This window comes from Paroedura picta, chromosome 4 (assembly GCF_049243985.1).
Source record: "Paroedura picta isolate Pp20150507F chromosome 4, Ppicta_v3.0, whole genome shotgun sequence".
NCBI lineage: Eukaryota > Metazoa > Chordata > Lepidosauria > Squamata > Gekkonidae > Paroedura > Paroedura picta.
Genome location: NC_135372.1, coordinates 49,351,610 through 49,375,545, shown reverse-complemented (window position 1 = coordinate 49,375,545; position 23,936 = coordinate 49,351,610). Strand labels below are relative to the sequence as shown.

General features: G+C 42.3%; 1 protein-coding gene across 1 annotated transcript; it reads left to right on the top strand.

Annotated features, from left to right (window-relative positions):
• Window positions 1-558: 558 nt before the first annotated feature.
• On the top strand, window positions 559-22,341 carry ATP6V1G3 (ATPase H+ transporting V1 subunit G3). The gene is made up of 3 exons (XM_077332761.1): window positions 559-773; window positions 16,472-16,572; window positions 22,024-22,341. Exons 1-3 carry the CDS (start codon window positions 692-694, stop codon window positions 22,195-22,197), a joined length of 357 nt encoding a protein of 118 aa, XP_077188876.1. The 5' UTR covers window positions 559-691; the 3' UTR covers window positions 22,198-22,341.
• The last annotated feature ends 1,595 nt before the right edge of the window (window positions 22,342-23,936 follow it).

The following is a 23,936-nucleotide window of genomic DNA, read 5'->3' as shown; positions in this document are numbered from 1 at the left end:
GAGTGCACCAAATGCAATCAGGGAAAAAGTACTCTTTCCTACCTTAATAAGACCCCTGCACTACTAGTACAGTCCAAAAATGTACTTAGGAATCGCTCAAAACATATGAACAGCAATAAAAATCACCACAGGATAGCATTATGGTTACACTCACACATAACAAGGGGCAGTATTATGGATCTCAGCCTGCTCCACAGTCAAGTATACCTGTACTGAAATGAGTATTCATTAGTTAGGTGGTGTGTTCAGCACATTATATCCTATCTGTGGCTTGGCACAAGTAAAGGAATGCAAAGCAAGCCAGAAACATGAAATGACACAGACACTTTTTCAAAAGATGTTATCATTTAAAATTATGCTGGTGCCTTGACTATTGCTGCAAAAGAATGAAGTTCACATTTGCTATGGACAAACAAGACACAACCATGTTTTCAAAACACTGGAGTCATCTTGTACGAACCCGCTGGAAGGAAAGCGTCCTTCAAACCAGTCTGTGCACCTTCCTTAAATTCATGTTTTGCTGGTCTCCCAGATCATGAATCCAGCTTCAACAGGACTGGAAGAAGCCGACTGGATTCCTTTAGTGTTGACACAATAAGCCACATAAGGAAGAACCTTGGAGGCCACAGCATAAAGCCTTCTCTCTCATTCCCAAGTTCCACAAAGGACACGCTGAAATCAAGGGGACAGGATGACTAGCCAGTCTCAGGGAATCCAGCAACTTTTGCAGGCAGAGAAACGTGCCAAGGACAAACTCGAAGAAGCCAAAAAGAGTAAGTCACAGGCTTAGATATACCCCCCCTACTTTTTCCCCCTGAATACTCATTATTCCAAGGAAACCCTGCACTGTTTCATCTCCATACAAGCTCTCATCTCCTGCTGCTGCATCTTTCTTCTTCTCTTTCTGCTTGCTGTCTTGGGACCTGCTTGCAGCTGTGCATTTACCCACAATCGATTATTAAATGTCTTGCTTAGGAAATTGTCTCCCAATTACATGAAACAAGGTAGCGTTCCTCTTCTTTTATGCATCATGTCACTTTTTATCTGGTACAGCATCATAGGCATGGGATTCAGGGGCATGGGAGTAAGAGAATGAACCTAATCCACAGCTGTAGGAGTCTGTGGCACATCTGGACAGGTGCAAAAAGTCCCACAGCCCTTGCTTTTGCATACATCCTATTGGGTAGGACAAAATATTGATAAAGTACAGCACCATAGACATTCCCATACTTTTTATGCACATAATTCCCCCCCCCATAGAATGTACAGGCGAACATTGAAAGGCAGTGGGGGGCACAGTGGCAGAAAAGATTATTTGAAGGCAGAAGATCCCAGGTACAATCCCTGACATCGCCAGTTTAAAAAATCTCAGACGGAAAGTTAATTAGGGAAGTATTGTAGAACTACTTCCAATCTGAGTAGACAATATTGATGTTGATGGACCAATAGTCTAGTTCTATTTAATTGGTTTTACCATTTTGTTTGTAGATATGAACTCAATCTAGGAATTAGTTGATTGGAACAAACAGGTTTTTTGTTGGAGATGTTTAGCCATTGTTATTTAATTCACAGCTAACGGGATTTTAAAAATGTGTCAGATGTACTATGACACCCCTGTCCACTTCTCTCCTTCAGAGGCAAGATTGCCTCCTCTTTCTTTCCCTTTTTTGACTGAGCTACTCTAGTTATCCGTTTTCTTCTTTCCTGAATAAATCTGGCTGTCCCATCTGGTCACAATATAATGTTTTGGCTGTTTGCTCAGCTCAAGAACCTAAGGGAAGGAATGGGAACTCCCTTTAACTTATACAACTTAAATGGCACGAGAATTTTTTATATTCCAAATTAACAAAATATTTTATTTATTATAGAGGAGAAAGTTCAGGTGAAATCAGGGGTTGAAATTTTCTGAGCTAACGCAATATAAATCAGACTTTAGTTCTTATTTTTCAGACTAATGAGAGTTTTTAAGCTTTTCACAGTGACTTAAATTTTTATGTTGAGAGTCTTTTATTCCAAACACTTCAGTATACTTTGTTTGAGTAATCTCTAATTCTTTTGGTTTCCAGAAGGCTGGTCTACTCTCTCCAGTACCCAAACCCCTTCTCTTAAAGCACCACTACTCATCTTGAGTTTTTAACTCATTCCTAAGGTCTCTAAAAGTGGTTTCTCACCGCATCAGACCAGAGATCTCTGCACTCTTCAGAGCTTACTTCCTGTTTACCTGCAGGATAATGATTTTTCTTCCTTCTCTAGATTTATCCCCTTTCCTTGGCCTGAATAGAATTCCCCACTCATCCTTGCCAGCTTTCCTCAGTTTTCCTTTCTGTGTTAAACAGTTCTTAGTCAGGGATCAATTCCAAGATTCTGAAATCAGACTGAATTCTCCTCCTCAGAAATCTTTCTATGTTCAGCTGTTACTAACCTATCAGGTTCCTTGGAGCAGCCTATAACACCAGGCTCCGTGAAGACTTAACCCTTCACAGTCCTTTATCTATTATACTGCACTGCTAAGGTTTTAAAAGTGCAATCCGTCACATGTACATCTTGGGAATAAGTCGTTTGCATTAACAGAGAAAGCTGCTTTGGGGAATAAAATTCAAATAATATCAGCAAATCCAAAGCATGTATAAAAATGCCTGTACATGGAAAGCTGAAATGCTTTTGATTACTGCAGTAAGACTGCTATATGTTCAAAAATGGGAAAGTTTAATAGTATCCATGACTGAAGAATGATTGATAAAATGGTTGAATTGGCTTAAATGCTCAATTTAGCTAGGCAAAAGACAATTATGATATTTGTAGCTATCTGGAAACATCTTATAGACCAGTGGTCCCCAAGCTTTCTATCACCGGGGACCAGTCAACACTTGACAATTTTACTGAGGCCCTGGGGGGGGTAGTCTTTTGCCAAGGGATGTCACCACCGCCTGAGCCCCTGCTCCACTTGCCTTCCCGCCAGCGCCCCTGACTTCCCACCACCCACTGGGGGGCGCTGCCAGCAGCAGCTGTACAGTGTCATGCCGAGGGGGTGCCCCAGAAATGGTGGCCGCTGGAGAGCACCAAAGGTGAGCCGGTGGCAGAGTGGCAGGGCAGCCCCTCAGGCAGCAACCGGGGAGGAGGACAAGGAGGAGCCGAGGCCTGGTACCGACTGATTCATGGACTGGTACCGGTCCCCGGACCAGGGGTTGGGGACAGCTGTTATAGACGTTCTGTGTGATAGAATAAAAATGAAAAGATGGTTTGTGGCTTAAGGAGACAACATATGAGTCTATAGAACAGAGTGTGGCTTTAATTTCTTTTGCCCTTTCATAGTGTAACAGATAAATAATTTGATTTATGTTCACCACAGATCAAATCAAAAGCCTCTTCTTTTTTCTCAAATATTATATGCTGTCTTGTTCTTTGCTTCTATAGTAAATTTTAAAATCTTAATTAAATAATAAGGCTTAATAAAAAACATGGGAAATTTTTCATCTACTTTAGTACCTCCTTTTTCTAATATCAAATATTTATTCCACCCTTCCTCATGATAGCCAGGATGGTATAGTGGTTGGCATGTTGCACTAAGACCTGGGAGAACCAGGGTCAAATCTTGGGTTTGTCATGAAAGCTCACTGGGTGCCTTTGGGCCAGTTATTCTCTCTCTCTGCCTCATCTACCTCTCAGAGCTTTGTTGTGAGGATGTGGCAGAGGAGAATGATATGTTAAGCCACTTTGGTTCCCCCTTAGGGAGGAAAGCAAAATTTAAAAGAAAATAGACATGTGTGCCATGGTCCCAGTCTAAATAGAGCCCACACAGTAATAAGAACTGTGAACAGGAGAGCCAGTTTGGTATAGTGGTTAGGAGTGCAGACTTCTAATCTGGCATGCCAGGTTCGATTCTGCACTCTCCCACATGCAGCCAGCTGGGTGACCTTGGGCTCGCCACAGCACTGATAAAACTGTTCTGACCGAGCAGTGATATCAGCGCTCTCTCAGCCTCACCCACCCCACAGTGTGTCTGTTGTGGGGAGAGGAATGGGAAGGCGACTGTAAGCCACTTTGAGCCTCCTTCGGGTAGGAAAAAGCGGCATATAAGAACCAACTCTTCTTCTTCTTCCTAAGAGAGTTTGGTTGGCCTAGGGTCAACTAATAAGTTACGTGAGCAATGAAGGATTTGAACCCAGATCTCCCTGCTGCTAATCTGATACTCAGACCACTACAGTGTGCCAGATCTCTTCACGTAGCCATGTAGTTTGCATAGCTCATTCCCACAGTGATATTTCTCTGCACCCTTTCTTAGCAAAGCTATGGTTGATTACCCATCTGTACCTTCATGACACAAACTTAAACCTATGTGAGAAAGGCAGTCTGTACCAGTCAGCAGCTGCTTGGTCTGCTCTGTGTTCAGCCATCAGCAGGATTCAGTTATAAAGTAAAACAATGAGCCAGACCTTTCCGTACCAAAGCAGTCCTTGCACGTCCTACTGAAAACAGGACCTGTGTTGTGGCCGAGGAAAGTTTGTTGTATAATGCCAACTCTCATCAGTGCGTTTGTGTGTGGGGTGGGGTGGGAGGTTGTTTCTTGCATGTTTCTCCAGTTGTTGCTCATTTGTTCCAAAGGTAAGAAGGAAACAGGATTTTCTCCAATAGGCTTCATCAACAATGAAGCCTTTTCAGCTTTTGGACTTGTCAATAAAGACTGCCATGAGTATGAATTGCTTAAAGCATTGGACTTCTAATGGCAAATTGGGCGGATGCACAAGTGGGAACAGGCATCCTGACTAGGGTTGCTATTTTTTCTACAGCTACTCAGTTTCTCAAGGGTGGGGGCTTGGGGGCAAAGGTGGGGGGTCAACCAACCACAGGTGGGCAAATGACAAGCCTAACCCTGTCCTAAGCAGAAGCATACCAGTGGCAGCACTTCCATTTTCGTTAGCAGGCTAGAATTTTAATCTTTTTAAGAGGTAGCAAGTAAGAAAGAGAAAAACAGAAAGATATGAGATAGCCAACAGCAACTGAACCTCTTCTGTGGACAGGGTCAACTACTGGGCCCTTTCTGCCTGGTCATTGCACAGCCAGAAAGAAAGCAATGACTGGCTAGGAAGGACCCAGAGAATCCCTGGCAGATAAAGAGGCCCTTGGACAGGGCCAATTGCATTAGAGCCCCACCTAATCAGCATCCTATCAGGAGAGAGGCCAATCACTAGGTTCCAGAAACATGTAATTAGTCCTACATAGGTGGATGCTGCATTTCCATATTCCCTAGTACAGGGGTCCCCAACCTTTTGGCACATGGGGGCTACATTAGCATGCATAGTGCCTAAAGAGGGCCACATCTTAAACCAAAATGTAACAAAATTATTAACCTACTTATTTAGATCAAAAGTAAACATTCAAAGGTAAATGAAGAAATGTTAACTTTAATGCAATCCATTTTGGAAAAAATATTTTAAAGTGGAATCCTAAGTGTGATTTTTGTGGCTATTTTCTGTTAACCGAGGCATTGATGTCCAAGTCAAGGTTTGTGACAGACACTCTTAAAATGTCATGTAAATGTTCATCTGTAAGCCTTGACTTATACTTCGATTTCACAGTTTTCATCTTGGAAAAGGTTTGTTTACAGATATATGTTGTGCTAAAGTCTGTGAACATTAAAAAAAATAGAGACTGTCAAATCCAGAGAAAATAGAAAAGATTGACATGTGGCCTCCAAAATGTGTTTTTATATATGTGTTAATATAATTATTATTATTATTATTATTATTTCGATTTATTTCCCGCCACTCCCAAATGGCTCGCGGCGGGTTACAATGTCTTAAAAAACCCATTAAAACTCCCATTAAAAGACTTTAAAATGTCACAACATGGCAGCACAATAATAAGATCCCCTTCCTACCCCCATTCCTAAAAAAGGGGAGGGTGGAGGAGAAGGAGGTCAACGATGTTCAAGAAGCCCGGGGGAGAGCAGTCGATGTACCCCGGCAGCCCCAGCCTCAACCATAGACCTGGCGGAAGAGCTCCGTCTTGCAGGCCCTGCGGAATGTTAAAGGGTCCAGCAGGGCCCGCAGCTCACCCGGGAGCTCATTCCACCAGGTGGGGGCCAGGACCGAAAAGGCCCTGGCCCTGGTCGAGGCTAGGCGTGCTTCCCTAGGGCCGGGAATAAAACAAAGATGATCCCAAAAATGCAACTTTTAAATCCTAATGTTGATGTGTCCAATAATTTTATTTTTCCAAACTCAAATTATACGTAAAACGGGGTCCGGATACTTATTGCCCATTTTCAAAATGGCTCTTTCATCAGTGACAATATACCTTCATTCAAAATAATCCCTTTCCATTCTACACTTGAGTTAAGTCTCATAAATTAGTGAAAACACTCATAATTATAGGAAGAGCCTTAGTATAACTCCTAGATACCGTATATATACATAGCTTCAACATGGTAATTCATGGAGAGGAGGAGTTAAAAAGCTGAGTAGTATGGGTGCCTGAGCTTTGCTGGCTAGCAGAGCACCTAGAATGGCCAAAATGCTTTTATGGAGAATATAAGAACAAGAGGGGGCTGACAGAAGGAACCATGGAGACCAAAACAATGTTGCTATTGTCTCTTTTGCAAGAAAGGGACAGGATGAACAGCAGTAGATGGTGCCTCTTGAGGCAGGAAGAACAGTATGAGTCTGAGGGAAAATGCCCTAAGGATGATAGCAACAGACAAGCAGGTTGGAGGGCCACACAGAAAGAGGTTGGAGGTCGCATGCAGCCCATGGGCCTCAGGTTGGAACCCCGGCCCTAGCAGGTAAAAAACCACATTACAGAAAAGCACTGGAAGGAGGATTTAACTTACCCCTGGCTGGCTCTAAATCATGATAATAATGGGTGAAAAAAGGAAGTAAGGGAAGAGGTTTCTGGGCTACTCACAAGAATTCCCCTTCCCTATAAGGAAAAACATTTCTTCTAGTGCATCTACAGGGAAAGAAACTGGAAGGAAACTTTGTGATTACTAAGTAGGTATTAATAAAGAACAAGTATCATCTGGTCTTTGGCCTACTCACCTTCCACTACTGCCAAATTCTGACTACAAGGCACTGAACCTAAATCCATCTCCCTGCCACCACCTCTGATATGATGAGATCCACACATCTGGCATGAATTAGGTTTTCTGTATCCCATACCTTAATATCAGCTGTGTCCTTGAATGACCAAACAACCAGCCCTTGTCTGTGCCGCCTAGTCCGTAAAGACAAGAGGTTAATGTTATCCAAGCCAATTCATTAATTTTGATTTGAATAAAACAGCAGGTTTCCATCTAGATTGTGTTGTGGGATGCAATCAGGTGGAACGTAGGTGAAGTCATATAGAGAGAGATATATTGACAGTGGCTGAATCCATCCACAGCACTGCAATACCGGTGCCAATTTAGTCACAGGGTTCAAATTCAATGAAATGAAAAACAGCAGATTCCTGGTGTGAGTAGTCCAGTGACACTGTGGGAAACAAGAGGCTGCCACATTGCAATGACATCCAGAACTTGGTAATGTGTATTGTGCATCAAGCACACCTCGCTTGATGCTGGTCGGCTGAAACGGAAGTAATTTCAAAAGACTGGGATGGCAGCGATTATGCATTGATTTAGTTGTTAAAATAAATAAAAAGCAGAATTTCTTATATATCAATATTTTGAGGCCCTAACTAATCAACAGAGGCTAAGACCTGAACTAGAAGCGATGCTACTACACACAAATCACTCTCCTCTGCAAATGTTCCAAACAGGCAAGCTGGGAGTTATAGATTGCTGGCATTCTAATCCTGCACAAATCAGAAGTGCCTCTTAAACATGATGACAGTTGGGTGGACCACCACGATAAGTAAGGGCTTTCCATGCACACTACATCTAAATAATCTCCCACCACCCAGAAAAAAAGGCCTAAGCAATGCTGTGCAAGCCTTCCCTCTAGGGATCACCAGCCATATCAAAACTGCTTTTGGTTTCCACTGAAATTCCTCAGAGATTTTGCTTCTGAAAGAATCTCTGACTTTGTTTTGAATTTTACTGTAAACCAAATCAGATAGTTTAGTAATCTGCCAACCTTCCTGGAGAATTTCTGCTAGCTTTTTAAAGTGTTCTTTTTAATTTCTTTTAAAACTGCTCTGATATTTTCCCTGAAAAGAGACCCTCAAATGTGCTCCACAGAATAAATTTCATTTAACCAAGTTGGTGTCAATATTAGGTCTAAATCAGGTTCTTAGCCTGACATGTGCTGAAGGCCTTGTTCTTGACTTGGACAGGTGAATAATAACACAGGTAATGCTTATACTGCAGTCATATGCAGACTGTTTAATTCCATTCCAGGGAGTAGACATTATTCAATGGTAGTATACCTGCCTGGCAGAGAGTTCCAAGTTCAATGTTTGGCATCTCCATTTAAAAGGATAAAGTGGTGGGTGACGTGAAAGACCTCTTCCTGAGACCCTGGAGAGCTGCTTTTTGCACAAGTAGACAATACGGACTTTGATGGACTAATGGTCTGCTTCAGTAGAAGACAAGATCATATGTTCCATGTGTGTCTCACTCACATACTGGCCTCATCTCCCTGTTGTCTGCACTGGACAGTGGTCGGCATGAATGTGATTACATCACTTCACTCTTTACAAAACCAACAAGTGAAGAAGAAACTTTGCCCCCCCCCACACACACACACACACACACTGGCTTGTCGTTAGCCTCCACTTTTGTTCTATTGATGACCCTTTATAATGTAGCCAGCTCCTAACATACATGCCTCAAAATGCTTCCTAATTTCTGGTGTCTCTCCCTCTTTCAGCTCTCCACCTACTACTCTACTCCTGCGTAATTCATGGCAAAGTTGAAAGGGATTATATTTCTCAAGCTATTTCCTATAGTCAAACTAAATATACCCACATTAAATCAGTTCCCTAATTTTAAGCCCACAGAATTTATGGCGTTCTGTGAAATCAGTTTTAAGCCCACAGAACCTGAGATGGATTGTCTATTCATCAGTGCACAAAACTGAAAAAGCCTGGCTAGCATTTTAGAAAAAATGGGGTAAATTCCATCTCAGAAGGACCACTTGAGAAATCTTGAGGGCAAAGAAAAAGTGTAAGAAAATTACCCCCCCCCCTTTGGGAGCATTAGGTGTATCCCCCCCCCCACAAAAAAAAATCAGCACCAGAAATTAGATTCCTTTTAGGAGTTTTAGTCATCTAGCCATCTCTTTTTGTCATATCAGTGCCTGAACTTAGACAAACATCTGAAAACTGGGCGCTATGTTGAGGTTTGATAGACAGCCTGAACCTGTATCTAAATCCTGAGGACCAACCTGAAGCCTTTTCAGTGATCAGCTGACTTTGAGGGTAGTGGCTGCTGGAAGCTTCAAAGCGGTCACCGGACTTCTTTCAGCTCAGTCATATTCAATAAACATTAACCCTAGTAAAACATGCACTTCAGGCTCTTTGCAGGGGGAAAAATGAGCCTCTAAAACAGTTTTTGCCCATCTGTACATAATCCGAGAGATCACCGCAACATATAGAGTCTGGCAAGTGCAATTAAGTAACATGGAGGGGAGAGGGACATACATCCCAGAAGATGAAATGATATTCAATAAACCCACATGGTTCCTCGCCAGATTGTTTCTTCTGTAGAGAGGCTTTGTATAATCACATTTGATCTCTCTTTGAATCCCACAATAAGCAAAGTCAGCAAGACAAGCAGCCCATAAATCGATGCAAGGCCTTAAAAGGTATTCACAGTGTATTTTGCTGTTCCTTAAATCTGCTCACAGAGAACGCAGGTAGTGACTGGGGACTGAACTACCCACTGAGCAGATAATTTGCTGCCAGATCAGTCAGTTCTATCCAGGGCTGTCTCGAGCTACAGATCCACCGAAAAGACTGGTTTTCCCAAGCTTCTAGTTCATTGCTATGCCATGCCCAGAGGAGTCACATGGCTGCATGTCACATCTAATACTGTTTTGCATGTGTGGGGCAACCACAGTCAATGCAATGTGGCACAACAAACGAGAGAGAAGTGAAAGGCGGAAAAGGGAGAAAGATTGCCTCAAGTCTGAAATAAAAGCATTCACAAAACGTGGCTCTGTTAGGGGTCCGGCTCTGATCTGTCGTACTTTGTCTCAATCCGCCGGAACTCAGCTAGCGACTCCTGAGTTACACCAGAAGAGCAGAAACAGAAATCAGGACCCATCAGATCTCGTGAGATACTTCTAAATGAGGAACAGCAACTGCACATTCTGTGCAAGACGATTTCGGCAAGATGAGCTCAGGAACATGAGTGCTGATTCCTCTGGGGGCATACAGGGTTTCTAGGAGCAGACATGGGATAATTTGTGTGTGGGTGGAGGGGGAATTATTCACATTAAGACTGCTTTGCTCTTTAGATGGCAAATGGATCAAGAATGCTTTGCACTCAAGCACAGGTAAACAAGATTTTAAATCAGCCAGAAATCTGAACAATTCAGCACATAAATTCATTTTCGAGGGACGGGAATGGAACTGCCTGACTTTACAGACATAGATTACAGACATAGTGGAATCTTGGTTTACCAAAATTTGGAACAATCCATTTTACCTAGAATGTGTTTGGGTGGTTATAGTTAAGCTGATGAAGAAAAGAGAGAGAGAACAAGACTGTTAGCTGCGAATTGAATCTTTTAGGATTGTGGGAGATCTTTGTATGGTGTGGCACTTAATACAATCTGTACTCACTCTGGAAGCTATGTTAGTGGAGACTCCAGAATATTCTGCTTATACAGCCAGTCAGGAGAAAGACAGTTTTTGGCATTAATTTAATAGGAATGATGGCACAAATCCTCTATCCAACTTCGTTATTTGGAACAACTCACAAAGTGGATATTAAGAAGGGTGCAATATGAACAGACGTAATTATAATTTCAAGGCTAGGATTTGGCAATCACTGAATGATTCTCAATTTTGTTTTAGTGTGAAGTGTGAAATCCATAGCAATGCTTATTGTAGGTGCTGTTTTAGTTCTTTGTTCACCAGAACAAAGTAATCTGTTATACATTGTATGTGTTATACATTGTATCTGTTATAACTGGATTCTCCCCATACAGAATTATAAGAACACTAGATTTAAAGCGGGAATGGTAGAGGACAGGAAGGCCTGGAGGATCATTGTCCATGGGGTCGCAATGGGTCGGACACGACTTCGCACCTAACAACAAAGATTTAAAGCCCATTGTATGGTAAAATACAATGGGCGCGAACAGGCCACAAATGATTCAACATTTGCAATATTACATTCAGTATCAGATTACTTGATTTCAATTCTGCCCATTGCTGCTGAGTACAAGTTAAGGTTTCAATATTTCAAGACCTCTCTGTCATAGAGATTGTGGTTAAGAGACTTTTAAGCTTGATTAGGTTGATTATTCATACATTAGTTTTTGCGAATTGTTTTATACTGCCTTCCATCCATATTTCAGACTGCTTCCCTTGCCTCACAGCAGACCCCTTTTGCTCCATTCCTGATCTTAGAACCCCACCACCACCACCCACCACTGATCTTCTCAAACCCCATCACCACCACCAAGAAATTATAGCAAGCTCAGAGGCTTCAGGCAGCGGAGGAAGTGGGAAAGTCACACTCTGTGAAGTCACCAGATGGTTGCAGAGTTGCCAGTGTTCTGTTCTCTGTGCACATCCTTACCAACCCCATAAAACTGAAAAGATTTGCATGTACAGGGTTGGGGAATTCCTACTCATATAGCAGTCCTCCAGTTTCACCCTCATGTTGCTTCTGGGGTTCCTGCATCACCCAGGATCAACTTTTGAGGGAGCACTTTGGGCTACTTGGGAAGGGTTGAGTGGGGAATATACATATTTGCCATTTCAAAAGTATCCATTGTTAGAGCTTCAGTGATAGCTCATGGTAAGAGCCTCTTGGTAAGAGGCTCTTGTGGCGCAGAGTGGTAAGGCAGCAGACATGCAGTTTGAAAGCTCTGCCCATGAGGCTGGGAGTTCAGTCCCAGCAGCCGGCTGAAGGTTGACTCAGCCTTCCATCTTTCCAAGGTTGGTAAAATGAGTACCCAGCTTGCTGGGGGGTAAACGGTAATAACTGGGGAAGGCACTGGCAAACCACCCTGTATTGAGTCTGCCATGAAAACGCTAGAGGTCGTCACCCCGAGGGTCAGACATGACTCGGTACTTGCACAGGGGATACCTTTACCTTTACCTTTTAATCACCAGTGTTCATATTTTGTGCATAACAAGTAAGTAGGAAAATACGGTTGTTGCTGCTGTTACATTTATAGTGATTTCCAGTATTATATACACATCACACAAGGAACCTATTAAATCTTAGGAAATGAGGAAAAGAATGATTGGAATACATTGCTAACTTTTAAAAACATTTCAACCCATAATTCTGTGATTAATCCCTTCCAGAAACTTTCCAATTTGGTGTTTCTTTGATCATATATTGACTTTTTCTTTCCCAGTTCCTATATCATTGATAATACCACATGTAGTAGGTACTATAGGAACACAAGTAGCATTTTCATTCTGAGTCAGAGTTTGGATTAGATCATCATCCAGTAGTTTTCAATTTCACGTTCTCATCTCCGCAGCTTCTATAATGATATTTGTTGCCTCTTTCTCCAGATTATATCCATGCTCTTAGGTAATTTTAGACTGGATTTAATAATCTGTAGATGGTACAGTATACTTCAAATGTAAAACTACAGCCTGTTTGGGGAGTCCCTTTGTACATACCACTGGTATAATAAAATGCTGTTCCCTACTCTGAAGACCTAACAATCTAAATTCTGACAGAGGGAAGGGGAAGGTGTGGATAACAAAGGGGGTAAATATGAGCAAGAGCATTTACTCATATGTAAATATAATTTTAGCTACACAAACTAACTGTCCTAATGAGACAGGAGGTCAAGGCTGAGAGAATATGGCTTTTCAAGGCTCTCTAGTGAGTGTGCAGCTAGGGGAATTTTAACTGAGGACTTATAGGTGTTCCATAGTCTACTTCTACATGAGCCAGCTGCAATGCAAGCATACATCTATCAGGATGACTTGTGAGGTCAGAACAGGGCCGTCCTCCCTGACAGCCAGCATGGTGTAGTGGTTAAGAGCAGCAGCTTCTAATCTGACAAGTAGGGTTTGATCCCCCACTCCTCCATGTGCAGCCAGCTGGGTGACCTTGGGCTTGTCACAGACTTGATAGTGTTGTTTTGACCAAGCAGTAATATCAGGGCTCTCTCAGCCTCATGTACCTCACATGGTGTCTGTTGTGGGGAGAAGAAAGAGAAGGGGATTGTAAGCCACTTGGAGACTCCTTCAGGCAGTGAAGAGCAGGGTATAAATCCAACTCTTCTTCTTCCCCACTTGCCCCTAAACGCAGTCCCACAATAGTTCCCCAGTTCCAAAAGGCTGCAATGACATCATGAATTGTGGATCCACATTCTTTTTAATGCTGAGAAGAATGCAGGTTATGAAGTATCAATTTATTCCAGTCTGTATTACGCGACACCATGTTAGAATACATTCAAGTTTTTCCTCCAGGTTGTTCTTTGCTGCCCTTTGTGTAGTCTGCATGGGTTTTTTTACCCACTCCCAGTTCGAATGAATCCCTGCAGTCTACACTGAATTCGATTTCCACTTTGATTTGGGTGCTTTAAATTTTCTCTCAGCAGCAAGCATGATTGATTTGTGGTGACCCCACGATATCCTGGAGTGGACATAAGCCTCGATATTTGAAAGACCGCCATTAGTAAATGGGTTTTGTGAACTGACATGCCTGAGAGCAAATGAGTCTTCCCTGATTGACCAGAGCATCAGTTCAAGGACTTCCTGGTTCCCAGTTGCAAGGCTTCCTGTAAAGTGACTGCACTCCAGAAGCCCTAACTTCTCTCAGCAAATATTTGACTATTGGATTTATTCCCCCTCCTGTGCTGCCTCCAATCTGCCCTCCCCCCTCCTTCAAGAAAAGAAAGAGCCTCCTGCTGCGCTTGCCTTCCCTCCCCATTCTGAGCTTCCCCAATCACATGCAGAACGCTTTCTGTTTCAATGGGGGGAGGGGGGAGGAAGACCCAAGTTCAAATCAATCTGAATTCAGCAGGATCCACACCAGAAAAAAATAATGTGCGGAATCAGCCCTTGCCACATGTCTTGCTTCATTGTTGTTTTTCTCCCCCAGCATATATTTATTAAAGGGACCTTATCTTTACAGTAAAATCAGAGTCCAGTAGCACCTTTAAGACCAACAAAGATTTATTCAAGGCGTGAGCTTTCAAGTGCATTTTATTGTGCTACTTCAAACCAACACGGCTACTTATCCTTACAGGGCTGCCATGCAAATAATAGGGCTGTTTATTATCTCCTCTGAACTCCAACGTACCACTGCAAAACGTACATGCTTTAGAATGACTTCCCCTTTCTGCACTGAAGCAGAGTGGTCACTGCGCCACTTGGAGAACCCTGCAGTGTAGAAGCATAAGTTTTAAAATTCCCTTATCTTTTAAAAAAGATTTCAGGCTCAGGTAGGATTACAATCCAGAAGTCTGATTCTGACACTCCAGCCACATGTAATGGGAACATGTGCTATGCACAGTCCTTTCAATACATGTGGTTGTCATTTGCATGAATGGAACAATGTGCATATTTTTCAAAGCACACACATCTCTGGTATATGTTAACATGTTCCCCCTAAAGATTGGGGCTCCTTTCACACTTAGTAAAGCTTTATGCAGATTGCCCCTTTTCATGCAAAATGGTGGTTGCATATATTGGGAGGATCGCACATGGTCCCATTGTTCACATTAGGCGTGCCAAAACTGAACAACTGAAAAGAACTACAGAATAATACACTTCATCCTGGAATGTTGGCACATCCAAGGGTTTTGCAGGATTTAGGGTGAAGGCTTCATGTTTATAGCTCCCAAAAGGGTCACTGAACAGAGTCATTTTCCTGTTGTTGTTTGTTGTTAATTTTTTAAAGACTTGACTTTACCTTCACTTTCATGTCTACAACATATTAATGCTGGAAATCTACTTTGATGTTCTTACCTACCTTTGCATTTAGCAAATGTTAGAGAAAGGAGGGGGGGGTTTCCAATAAAAAGTAAATGTTGCAACTCAGTTAGTGTCTGAGCTATATCTTTGTAGTGCCTTGGAAATATGCCAGTGTTAAATAGAATCCAGTTGGTGGGGACTGAAGGGTTCCTGGCAGCAAATGAATACAGCAAATCTTGCAGAATAATGTCTTTTCTCATCAGCGACAAGTAAAATCTGTTCTCTGGCTGTTGCCATTGCAAATGGGGGGAAATTATGTATTGGATGATTTAAAACCAAAAGCATGTTAGGGAATCATCCATGGTTGCACCAGAGAAGACCCTTTGACAACGCCTGGTTCTGTCCTGCAAATCTTTGCTTGCTGTTGAGAGCTAGTAAATATGACAGACCTGATCATGGAGCCAGCACGTAAGTGACACCTAGTAAAATCAGTAGGAGTTTCCTCACTGTAGCCAGCGCATGAAGGACAGAGGAAAAGAACAGACTGTGTGACAATGGGGGCAACTGTGCTTGTGTTCAGAAAAGGGGGGTATGCAGACACCTAACAAAAAGAAGTGTCTCTTTTTTTAGCCTTTCATTTGGTTTTATTTGGTTTTAATAAGAAATAAGATGTTCAAGTGTTAATATACCAAATGTTTAACTCTTCAGAAAATATGATTCACAAATTTGATCTAATTTAAAGGCTCAGGCACACAATGTACACACATGGTGATGTGGGCGAAAGAGTAAATGTCAGGCTAGCATGCTGCATATACAGATCATAATAGCTCACATGCATGTACCCTGCTGTGCAGACCATCTACCCCATTTGCACCTGAGGAATCAAGAGGACCGCCTGTGTACTGTACAGACACATGGGAAGTGGGTTGTATTAGGGTGACCTGGGTCGTACAGACCCTACTCTGAAACTCTTACCAGCTACACCACACTGGCTTTCATAGGATGGCTGCTGTTGATGAGTAACTAGCAATCTCGGTGAGTCACGCAAGTCAGGTAAACATCACATCTCCCAGTGACTGCTATCCAGCATTGTTCCAATGAATCTTCCCTCAAAACCCACAAAGGGCCTTAACCCATGACCCAAATTTTACTGAAAGAAATCAAGCCTAGGAATGCTGTGGTTGCCTAGCAATGGCTACTGAGGCAGATAATTTGTTAAAGCTACAGCATTCTAGTTATCATCTTGGAATTTTTTAAACACACATCTCCAATGTATTTTTTTAATTTCAGATTTTTCTGCAAACCTGGGACTTTGATCAGGTTTGTAAAAAAAAAATCCATCTTTCCTGTTCGCAGCTTCAAATTCTGGATTCAAGAAACCTCAGAGTTGGTTGACTTTGCTATCAGAATATGTGATTGTTGCATCATAATGCCCATGTCACTAAATTTGGATTTTCTTCTTATTTTTCAGGAAAGGGAAAGAGGCTAAAGCAAGCCAAAGAAGAAGCCATAGCAGAGATAGACCATTACAGATTACAGAGAGAGAAGAATTTCAGACAAAAGCAAACCAATGTAAGGAAGACTATCGCTAACTGGTTTATACACTTGCTTCATTGAGATTATCTTAGCTTGGTTCAGAAATGAGCAGGGAACAGCTGTTTGGCAGGGTCTAAATATCTCCCCAAAGACCATCCAAGGCTGCAGAAAGCAGACTCCATGCAGCCTTGCAGGGATCTGGTGGGGAGGCATTTAAAGATCCCACTCACATATAGAGCTGTTTTTCAATTAGTCAAATCTCAAATTAGCCAAGTCACTTCTCTGATCCAAAAGATTTAAACTGATGGGATGTTTGATTCAATTCGGATAAACCTAAAAAGCACTGATTTGAGTATGTTGGGGCTTATCCCAGCTGAATTGTTCATCCCTAGTGTAGACACATCTCCTCACCCTAATCCATGTAATAATGTAACCTGGGAGCTCTATTTGTGGACTTACAAATTTAATAAAGCAAATTAAACAGCCCTTTAATTTGTTTTATTAAAGTAGGCTTTAAATTGCTTGATGTTTTGCTACCTTAGTGCAGCCTTTCTCAACTTTTTGCCTTTGAGAAACCCTTGGAACATTCTTCAGGCTTTGAGAAACCCCAGAAGTGGTATGAGCATGCAGAATATGGTTGGGAAGCATAGCTGTGTAAATGCCCACCTGGGGCCCCTCCCCTTCCCACCCTCTCCAGGCCCATCATTGACCATGGGGGAGGGGGCAGGTTGACATGACCATGTATGGTCATATCACCCAATAAATCAGCCTTTCTCAACTTTTTTACTGTTGAGAACCCCCTGAAACATTCTTCAGGCCTCGAGAAACCCGAGGTGGCATGATCATGCTGAATAAGGTTCGGAAGCTTACCTGTGTACATGCCCACGCAGGGCCCCTTCACACCCCCTCCAGGCTCATCATTGGCCATTGGGGGGGGGACATGACCATATATGGTCACATTGCCAATATTTAAAAATATATAAAAATAATTAATTCCAACCCACTCAGGATACCCTTCCAGGGCCATCAAGAAATCCCAGGATTTCATGAAACCCTGGTTGAGAAAGCATGAAGTAAATCTTTAACATTTTAAAAATATATATACATATAAATAATTAACTGCTACCCATTCGGGAAACCTTTCCAGGGTCATCAAAAAAACCAAGGGTTTCATGAAATCCTGGTTGAGAAACCCGGCTTTAGTGAGTTGGTGCTATGGGATTATAATGACTTAAAATTAATATTCCTTCTGTTTTGAAACCTTATTGATCTGGTTTACCACATAAGATAAAATGAAATTAGTTACAAATAGCCCGAAAAGAAAGAGCCTCTTGTGGCACAGAGTGGTAAGGCAGCAGTCATGCAGTCTGAAAGCTCTGCCCATGAGGCTGGGAGTTCAATCCCAGCAGCCGGCTCAAGGTTGACTCAGCCTTCCATCCTTCCGAGGTCGGTAAAATGAGTACCCAGCTTGCTGGGGGGTAAACGGTAATGACTGGGGAAGGTACTGGCAAACCACCCCTTATTGAGTCTGCCATGAAAACGCTGGAGGGCGTCACCCCAAGGGTCAGACATGACTCGGTGCTTGCACAGGGGATTACCTTTACCTTTTTAGCCCGAAAAGCAAATACATTTGGTGACCTAGAAGCCCAATAATGTTATGTTGCAAGAACAACATACAATCACCATGAAAGCAGGCTTGAATAAACATAAGACAAGGAAGAATTCAAGAAATAAAATAACACAAGACAGTAAACTAGCTAACTAAATGATAGGCTAAAAGTCAAGGCTGGGAAAAGAAGATTATTCTGACCTGGTATCTATTGTTAGCAAATTAGGCATCTGGGGAACATTTAGGGGGAGTGGCATTCCTAAGACAGTCCTCTGGGCATGCCTACATCACCTCTGAGGCACAGAGGTCAGGACTTGAGGTTAAGATTTTAACTAGAAATTCATGCTGAAAGTACAAATCCATTTCCTTGCAAAAGATCAGGGATACCACTAGGATTGCCAATTTCAGGTTGGGAAACATCTGGAGATTTAGGAGTGGAACCTTTGGACAGCAGGGCATGGGGAAAGGGAACTTGGCAGAGTCCTTCCTCCAAACCAGTCATTTTCTCCAGGGAAACTGACATCCATAGTGTGGTGATCCATTGTAATTAAAGGAGAACTCCAGACCTCAGCTGGAGATTGGCAACCCTAGATGCTACATACATCTCAATGAATCCATTAGACAAAAAACATGTCTATTTAACAGCAGACTCTGAACCAATCAATTATATGTACCGACAGTACTAGGCAACTTGAACAGCTGTCAAACACATTTGCAGCTGCCTGTTGGTCAGAAGCTGACTCACAGCTGATTGTTGAAGTCACTAGAAGTTGGGTTCTAATTTACTACACCCCTTCAGAAATACAGCAACACAGTGAAATTGGAGAAGGGAGAAGGGAAAAAAATCGCTCCAAGCTGGAAGTGGACATAAGCAATGCTTTTAATCTCTCCACTGCAAAAGAGAGAGATGGTTTCTCTTTCCCCACTTCCAAGTTGGGTAAGGGAAAAGAAGCAATGTTTTGATCTCCCAATTGTAAAAGGATAAAATAGAGATCAATTGTGTTCTCTGCAATCTAAGCTTGGGATGGGGAACAGGGAAGGGAAACCAGCTGAGCTTCTGATTCACCCTCTCCTGCTTTTTTTTTCTGGAAGGCAGGAAAGTTTCTAGGATATGAGATAAGAAGAACCTGATCTCCAGCTGACCTGGAGTTAGCATCTGTTATCTCCCCATACACACACACATACAAAGTTGCATGGTACAGAGCAAAATTTCCCCAGTAGGAATTCAGGTCTGCTGCAGGTAGTGTGTTCCTTTACAAACAAACAGAAACAGGCTGCACAGTGGAGCAGACCTCCAGGCAGGTGTTCAAGTATCCCTACAAAAGGACAATGGGGTTAATAACATTTCCATAATTCATACGAAATATCTTATAAAAGAATATAATTACAAGTGGTCCTGGTCTAGTCCTAGTTGCAGATACTCAGTACTCTAACAAATCTTCCCTCTAAGTGGGACTGAATATTTGTATGATCTATTCTACTAGTTCAATGGATCCTGAAGTCAGATTTGTGATGCAGATTACCCAAACTGAGTTGCAGTAGTTTGTGTTGTTGTTTGTGATAAGGTTGTTTGTGATAAGGTAAAGAGATGACTGGGGAAGGCACTGGCAAACCACCCCATATTGAGTCTGCCATGAAAACGCTAGAGGGCATCACCCCAAGGGTGACATGACTCGGTGCTTGCGCAGGGGATACCTTTACCTTTACTTTAAAGAGATGAAATACACAGTTCTTCTATTTGGTACGTTTTAGAAACATTAATTTTATTATTTATTTATTTAGATTTATATACCGCCCTCCCCGAAGGCTCAGGGAGGGTGGTATATAAACATGTAAGCACTATAAGAACATTGTTTTTTAGAAGTCTTTTGCAAAAGGTGAACATAAATAATGGTTACCTTACTTCAGGGACCCACAAATTTCAACAAGGCTTATCTGCCTATTTTTGGTCATTTTCAGCTCGCTTACCCTGTAAGTATTCTGACATGAAGGCAGACCCTGGTATCAAATCTCCAGGCCCATCAGGGAGAAACAGGCAAATAGCCAGAACATTTCTGCAAGGAGTATGCAAACCATGGGTGAGGAAGCCGAGGTCAATACCTAGAAAACAAACACTCAGGAGCCAGGTCCAGGGCAAGAAGAAGGTCTGTAGTCAAGAGTGTCAAGTCGAAAGTCAGTTAGGGAAACAGGATCCACAAAGTTCAAGAACAGGGTCTGAGAGTGCAAGTCCAAGAAGAAAGATGCTGCCAGCACCGTAGGCTTTTGCCTCTCACCTCTCTTAAACTTCATGCACAGCTAATCATGCAAAGCTACCTCAGCCTTCAGACTGGACTCTGCAAAGAATCTCAGAGACCAGTTCTGCCTTGTGCAGCCAGCCTTGCACTCCTGCATCTTTCCTGTAAGGCAAAGCACTGCTTCCTACACCATTGCTCTTTGGGCTTAGGAGAGAAGGGTGGGAACCAGCTGCTGCTGGGGCTTCTGCCACAAGGTAGATGTCTAGAGGCTGGAGGTGCTGTGCCTGGTTGTGGCTCAGGTTCAGAGCTGGGTTCCCTAGGCATTTTTGGTGCATCCTGAGGCTGAATCTGTTGGCAATGGGTAAAGCTCAGGGGCTGATCCTGGCAAGACTCTCGTCTCTGCTGCTTCCTCAGGGTCAGAGAGGGCTGTAGCTGGCTGGGGCCTGACACTTGGCAGGAGAGGGGTCAGCCTTTCCCTTCAGGTCATACCTCCAGGCTTCTTCCCCCAGAACTGACAGAAGGGAGGGGGATCCTTCAGTCAGGCAGCCTATGCCAACTCTACTGCCATTGCAGGAAGGGCTTCGACATGGATTCTTAAGGCTTTGGCATTGAAGGGAACAAGACTGTCAATCCCAATCACCTCCAAGCTTCTTCCTTTGGGACCAGGAGAAGGGAGGGGGAGGGAATTTTCTTTAAATGTAGTTTCTTCTTTACCAAAATGAGTTTAGACGACAAAAAGGGAGATTTTTGAGAGAAAGACATTTTCTTAGCCTCAAGAATGAAGTATGGGGAAAAAACAGAGAACAGCAGTGGAGATCCTCTCTCTGTGGCAGCAAAAAGAAAACTGAGGGAGTTTCACCTCTCCTTCTGGTCATGTGTTCATGTTGGCAGGAAAGCGCCAAAAGGAGGAGGGGCACTTCTAGTCTATTAGTAGTCTCTGAGTCTCCCAGCTTTGAAAATCTTTCCTTCATCAGGTCTGCAAATGCAGTCCCATGTGTGCCTGCAAAGAAGGCACAAAGATTAATTACTCTTCCTTCCCCTGAGAACTCTCTGTATGCATGGATCTCTGGGGAAAGGTTTGTTTCATTTTGTACCAAGCAGAAGTGGCACTAGTCCAAAGCCAGCATGAAATTAGATGATAAACTGCCTCTCTCCCCCCCCCCCCACACACACACACTCAATTCTACTGCTTGTGAGAGAACTCAGAGGAAGACAGTAGGCATGTCTACCAACAAAAAAACCCTTCCCTGTGTCCAAGTCATCTGCAATTTGTGGACAATTCAGAGGAAGGGAGGGGATGTTTATGCTTGGGTGTCCACAGTGGGATCAAGGGTGGTATGGGTACAACAGATTATATGTAACCAGATTCTTGCTGGAAGATCTCACAGAGATGCTCTGAGAGCAAGGGAAAGAGGTCAGATTAACATACTCTGTTTTTTTCAGAAGCACCTTTATACTTCTCATCCTACACAATGAATATTATTGTTGTAGATGATTACATGGGAACATGTGTCAGGCGTACATTCATTTGTTTGCAAAAATGAAGGCAGCTGGTATCTATGCAAAACATTGTTGTAGTATATTAGGAAACATTAAGATTTCACATTTCTGTTTCACTCACAAGATGTTTTGTTTGACTTGTAGATAATGGGCTCTCAGGGTAACCTATCAACAAAAATAGATGAAGAAACTGCAACAAAGATCCAGGATCTCACTAGTAACTATCGTAAGAACATGGAAAGCATGATAAGACATCTTTTGGACAAGGTGTATGACATCGATCCAGGACTCCACCCAAATTATGCATATACTATTTAAACTGTTTTGTGAAAATGTTTCAGAAAGTGCACTAATGGCTTTACCATTAGACAGGGTGATGTGGTTTACCTCGACTGGCAGATTATAAAGTACCATTAAAGGGCAGAATAAAGGCAGTCGCTATATTTTTACCTTTTACCACCAGCAAGACTTGGGTAGCCATTTGGATATTCCGAATCTAGGATCAAAATTGTCTTGTGTTCTTTTTGAGCAGAAGGTATCATTTTCCTGATATTTGTCATTTTCTACATTTCTACTTGGGTATGTTAGAAACTGCAAGCCAAAAAAGCACGTAGATGTTTGTAAGATTTGTGATGTGACTAGTTCTTCTCAGGTTTCACACAAGCATTTGGTGGAATGGAATTCATCCTCTTCCCCACCTGCACCCCTCTTTTCTAATAGCAAGAATTTGCAATGCTATCCTGAGCAGAGTTATACCATTTTAGGGACACTGAAATTAATGAGTTTAGAATGGTGTAATTCTCCTCAGGATTGCATTATTTGTCACTTAAATATGGGCAATGATAGAATAAGGAATTGTTTGACACCAGCAGCTTTTCAGTGGGTGTCTTTTTCTTCTTTACTTATGTTCTCTACTACTTAAAAAAATGTTCTGTATGACTTGGCCTGTCACAGGAAATCTGTTTGTTGCAATATGTGGAGTGTTTAAAATAACAAAATATTTTTAAAAAATACATATACAGATAGAGAGTTAAAATTATCACACTTGTCTAACATCTAGAGATGCAGCTATTATACATAGTATGTAGCTTTACACATTAGGCATAATTTATGGAGAAAGGATTCCTGTTTGGGGCCCTAACTGCTGATGAACTGTCACTGAAATCAATATCAATATCAATCTACATATGAAAAGAATTATTCTCAAGAAAAAGAAACAAATACAATTTACTTTTACTTAGACTATATGTCACCGCAGACATCATCTTAGAAGAGGCATTCCCCCCCCCTTTTCTCTGGCCTAGGAGGGAATTCCTCTTTGTAGATGGCAGTTGCCACCTGCAGATTCAAAAGATTTGGATTTAAAATAATTTTAAACACAGAAACTAGGTCAAGTCCACTAGGGGCACCTAAATGGATATGAGAACGAATGTGTGAAATTCAGTGCAATGGCAATCAATTCCCTACCCACCACTCCAAGACAGATATTCATTTGTTGATTAGCAAGGCCTTATTGAAGCTTGCATGCCCTAATTTCCTCAGTGTAAACACTTGGTATTAATTACCTATGGTATTAAGTGAGCAGAAGTGTTGCACGACAACAGTAGGTTAAGTTGTTTTGCAACATATCAAGATATGAATCATAATGGGTGACTGGATGACTACTTGAAGGAGGGTGGATAACCCGAGTCATATCACACGACCTGAAAGGGGTCTGCTGGCCAATCCCATCTTCATAATCATTTACCCTTAAACTACATATTTATGCCCTCTTGTTTCTGGGGACTCGATGGCTTTCAGAAGGATAGATTTAGATCTGAGTCTGCCAGATGTACTTCTATTTTATGTGACTCCTCTTGCAAAAAGGTAACTAATCTCTCAATTTTGACAAATGGGTTTGGATTAGGGTCCTGAGTTGCTGCACTTGATATGTGATTTTGTGCTCCTGAACTAGGGTCTGTTTGGCTTTCATGTTGGATCCCCCAAGCCACTTGTATCTCTGTAGAATGAAAATCTTTTTTAAAGAAAGCCAGTCTTTTTAATTGTTCAGAACAGCC

Excerpts from the sequence above, each read along its gene's own strand:
- ATP6V1G3 (XM_077332761.1), top strand. The coding sequence starts at position 692 with ATGACTAGCCAGTCTCAGGGAATCCAGCAACTTTTGCAGGCAGAGAAA. Across the intron at positions 774-16,471 it reads ACTCGAAGAAGCCAAAAAGA|GAAAGGGAAAGAGGCTAAAG; the intron begins GTAAGTCACAGG and ends CTTATTTTTCAG. Across the intron at positions 16,573-22,023 it reads TCAGACAAAAGCAAACCAAT|ATAATGGGCTCTCAGGGTAA; the intron begins GTAAGGAAGACT and ends TTTGACTTGTAG.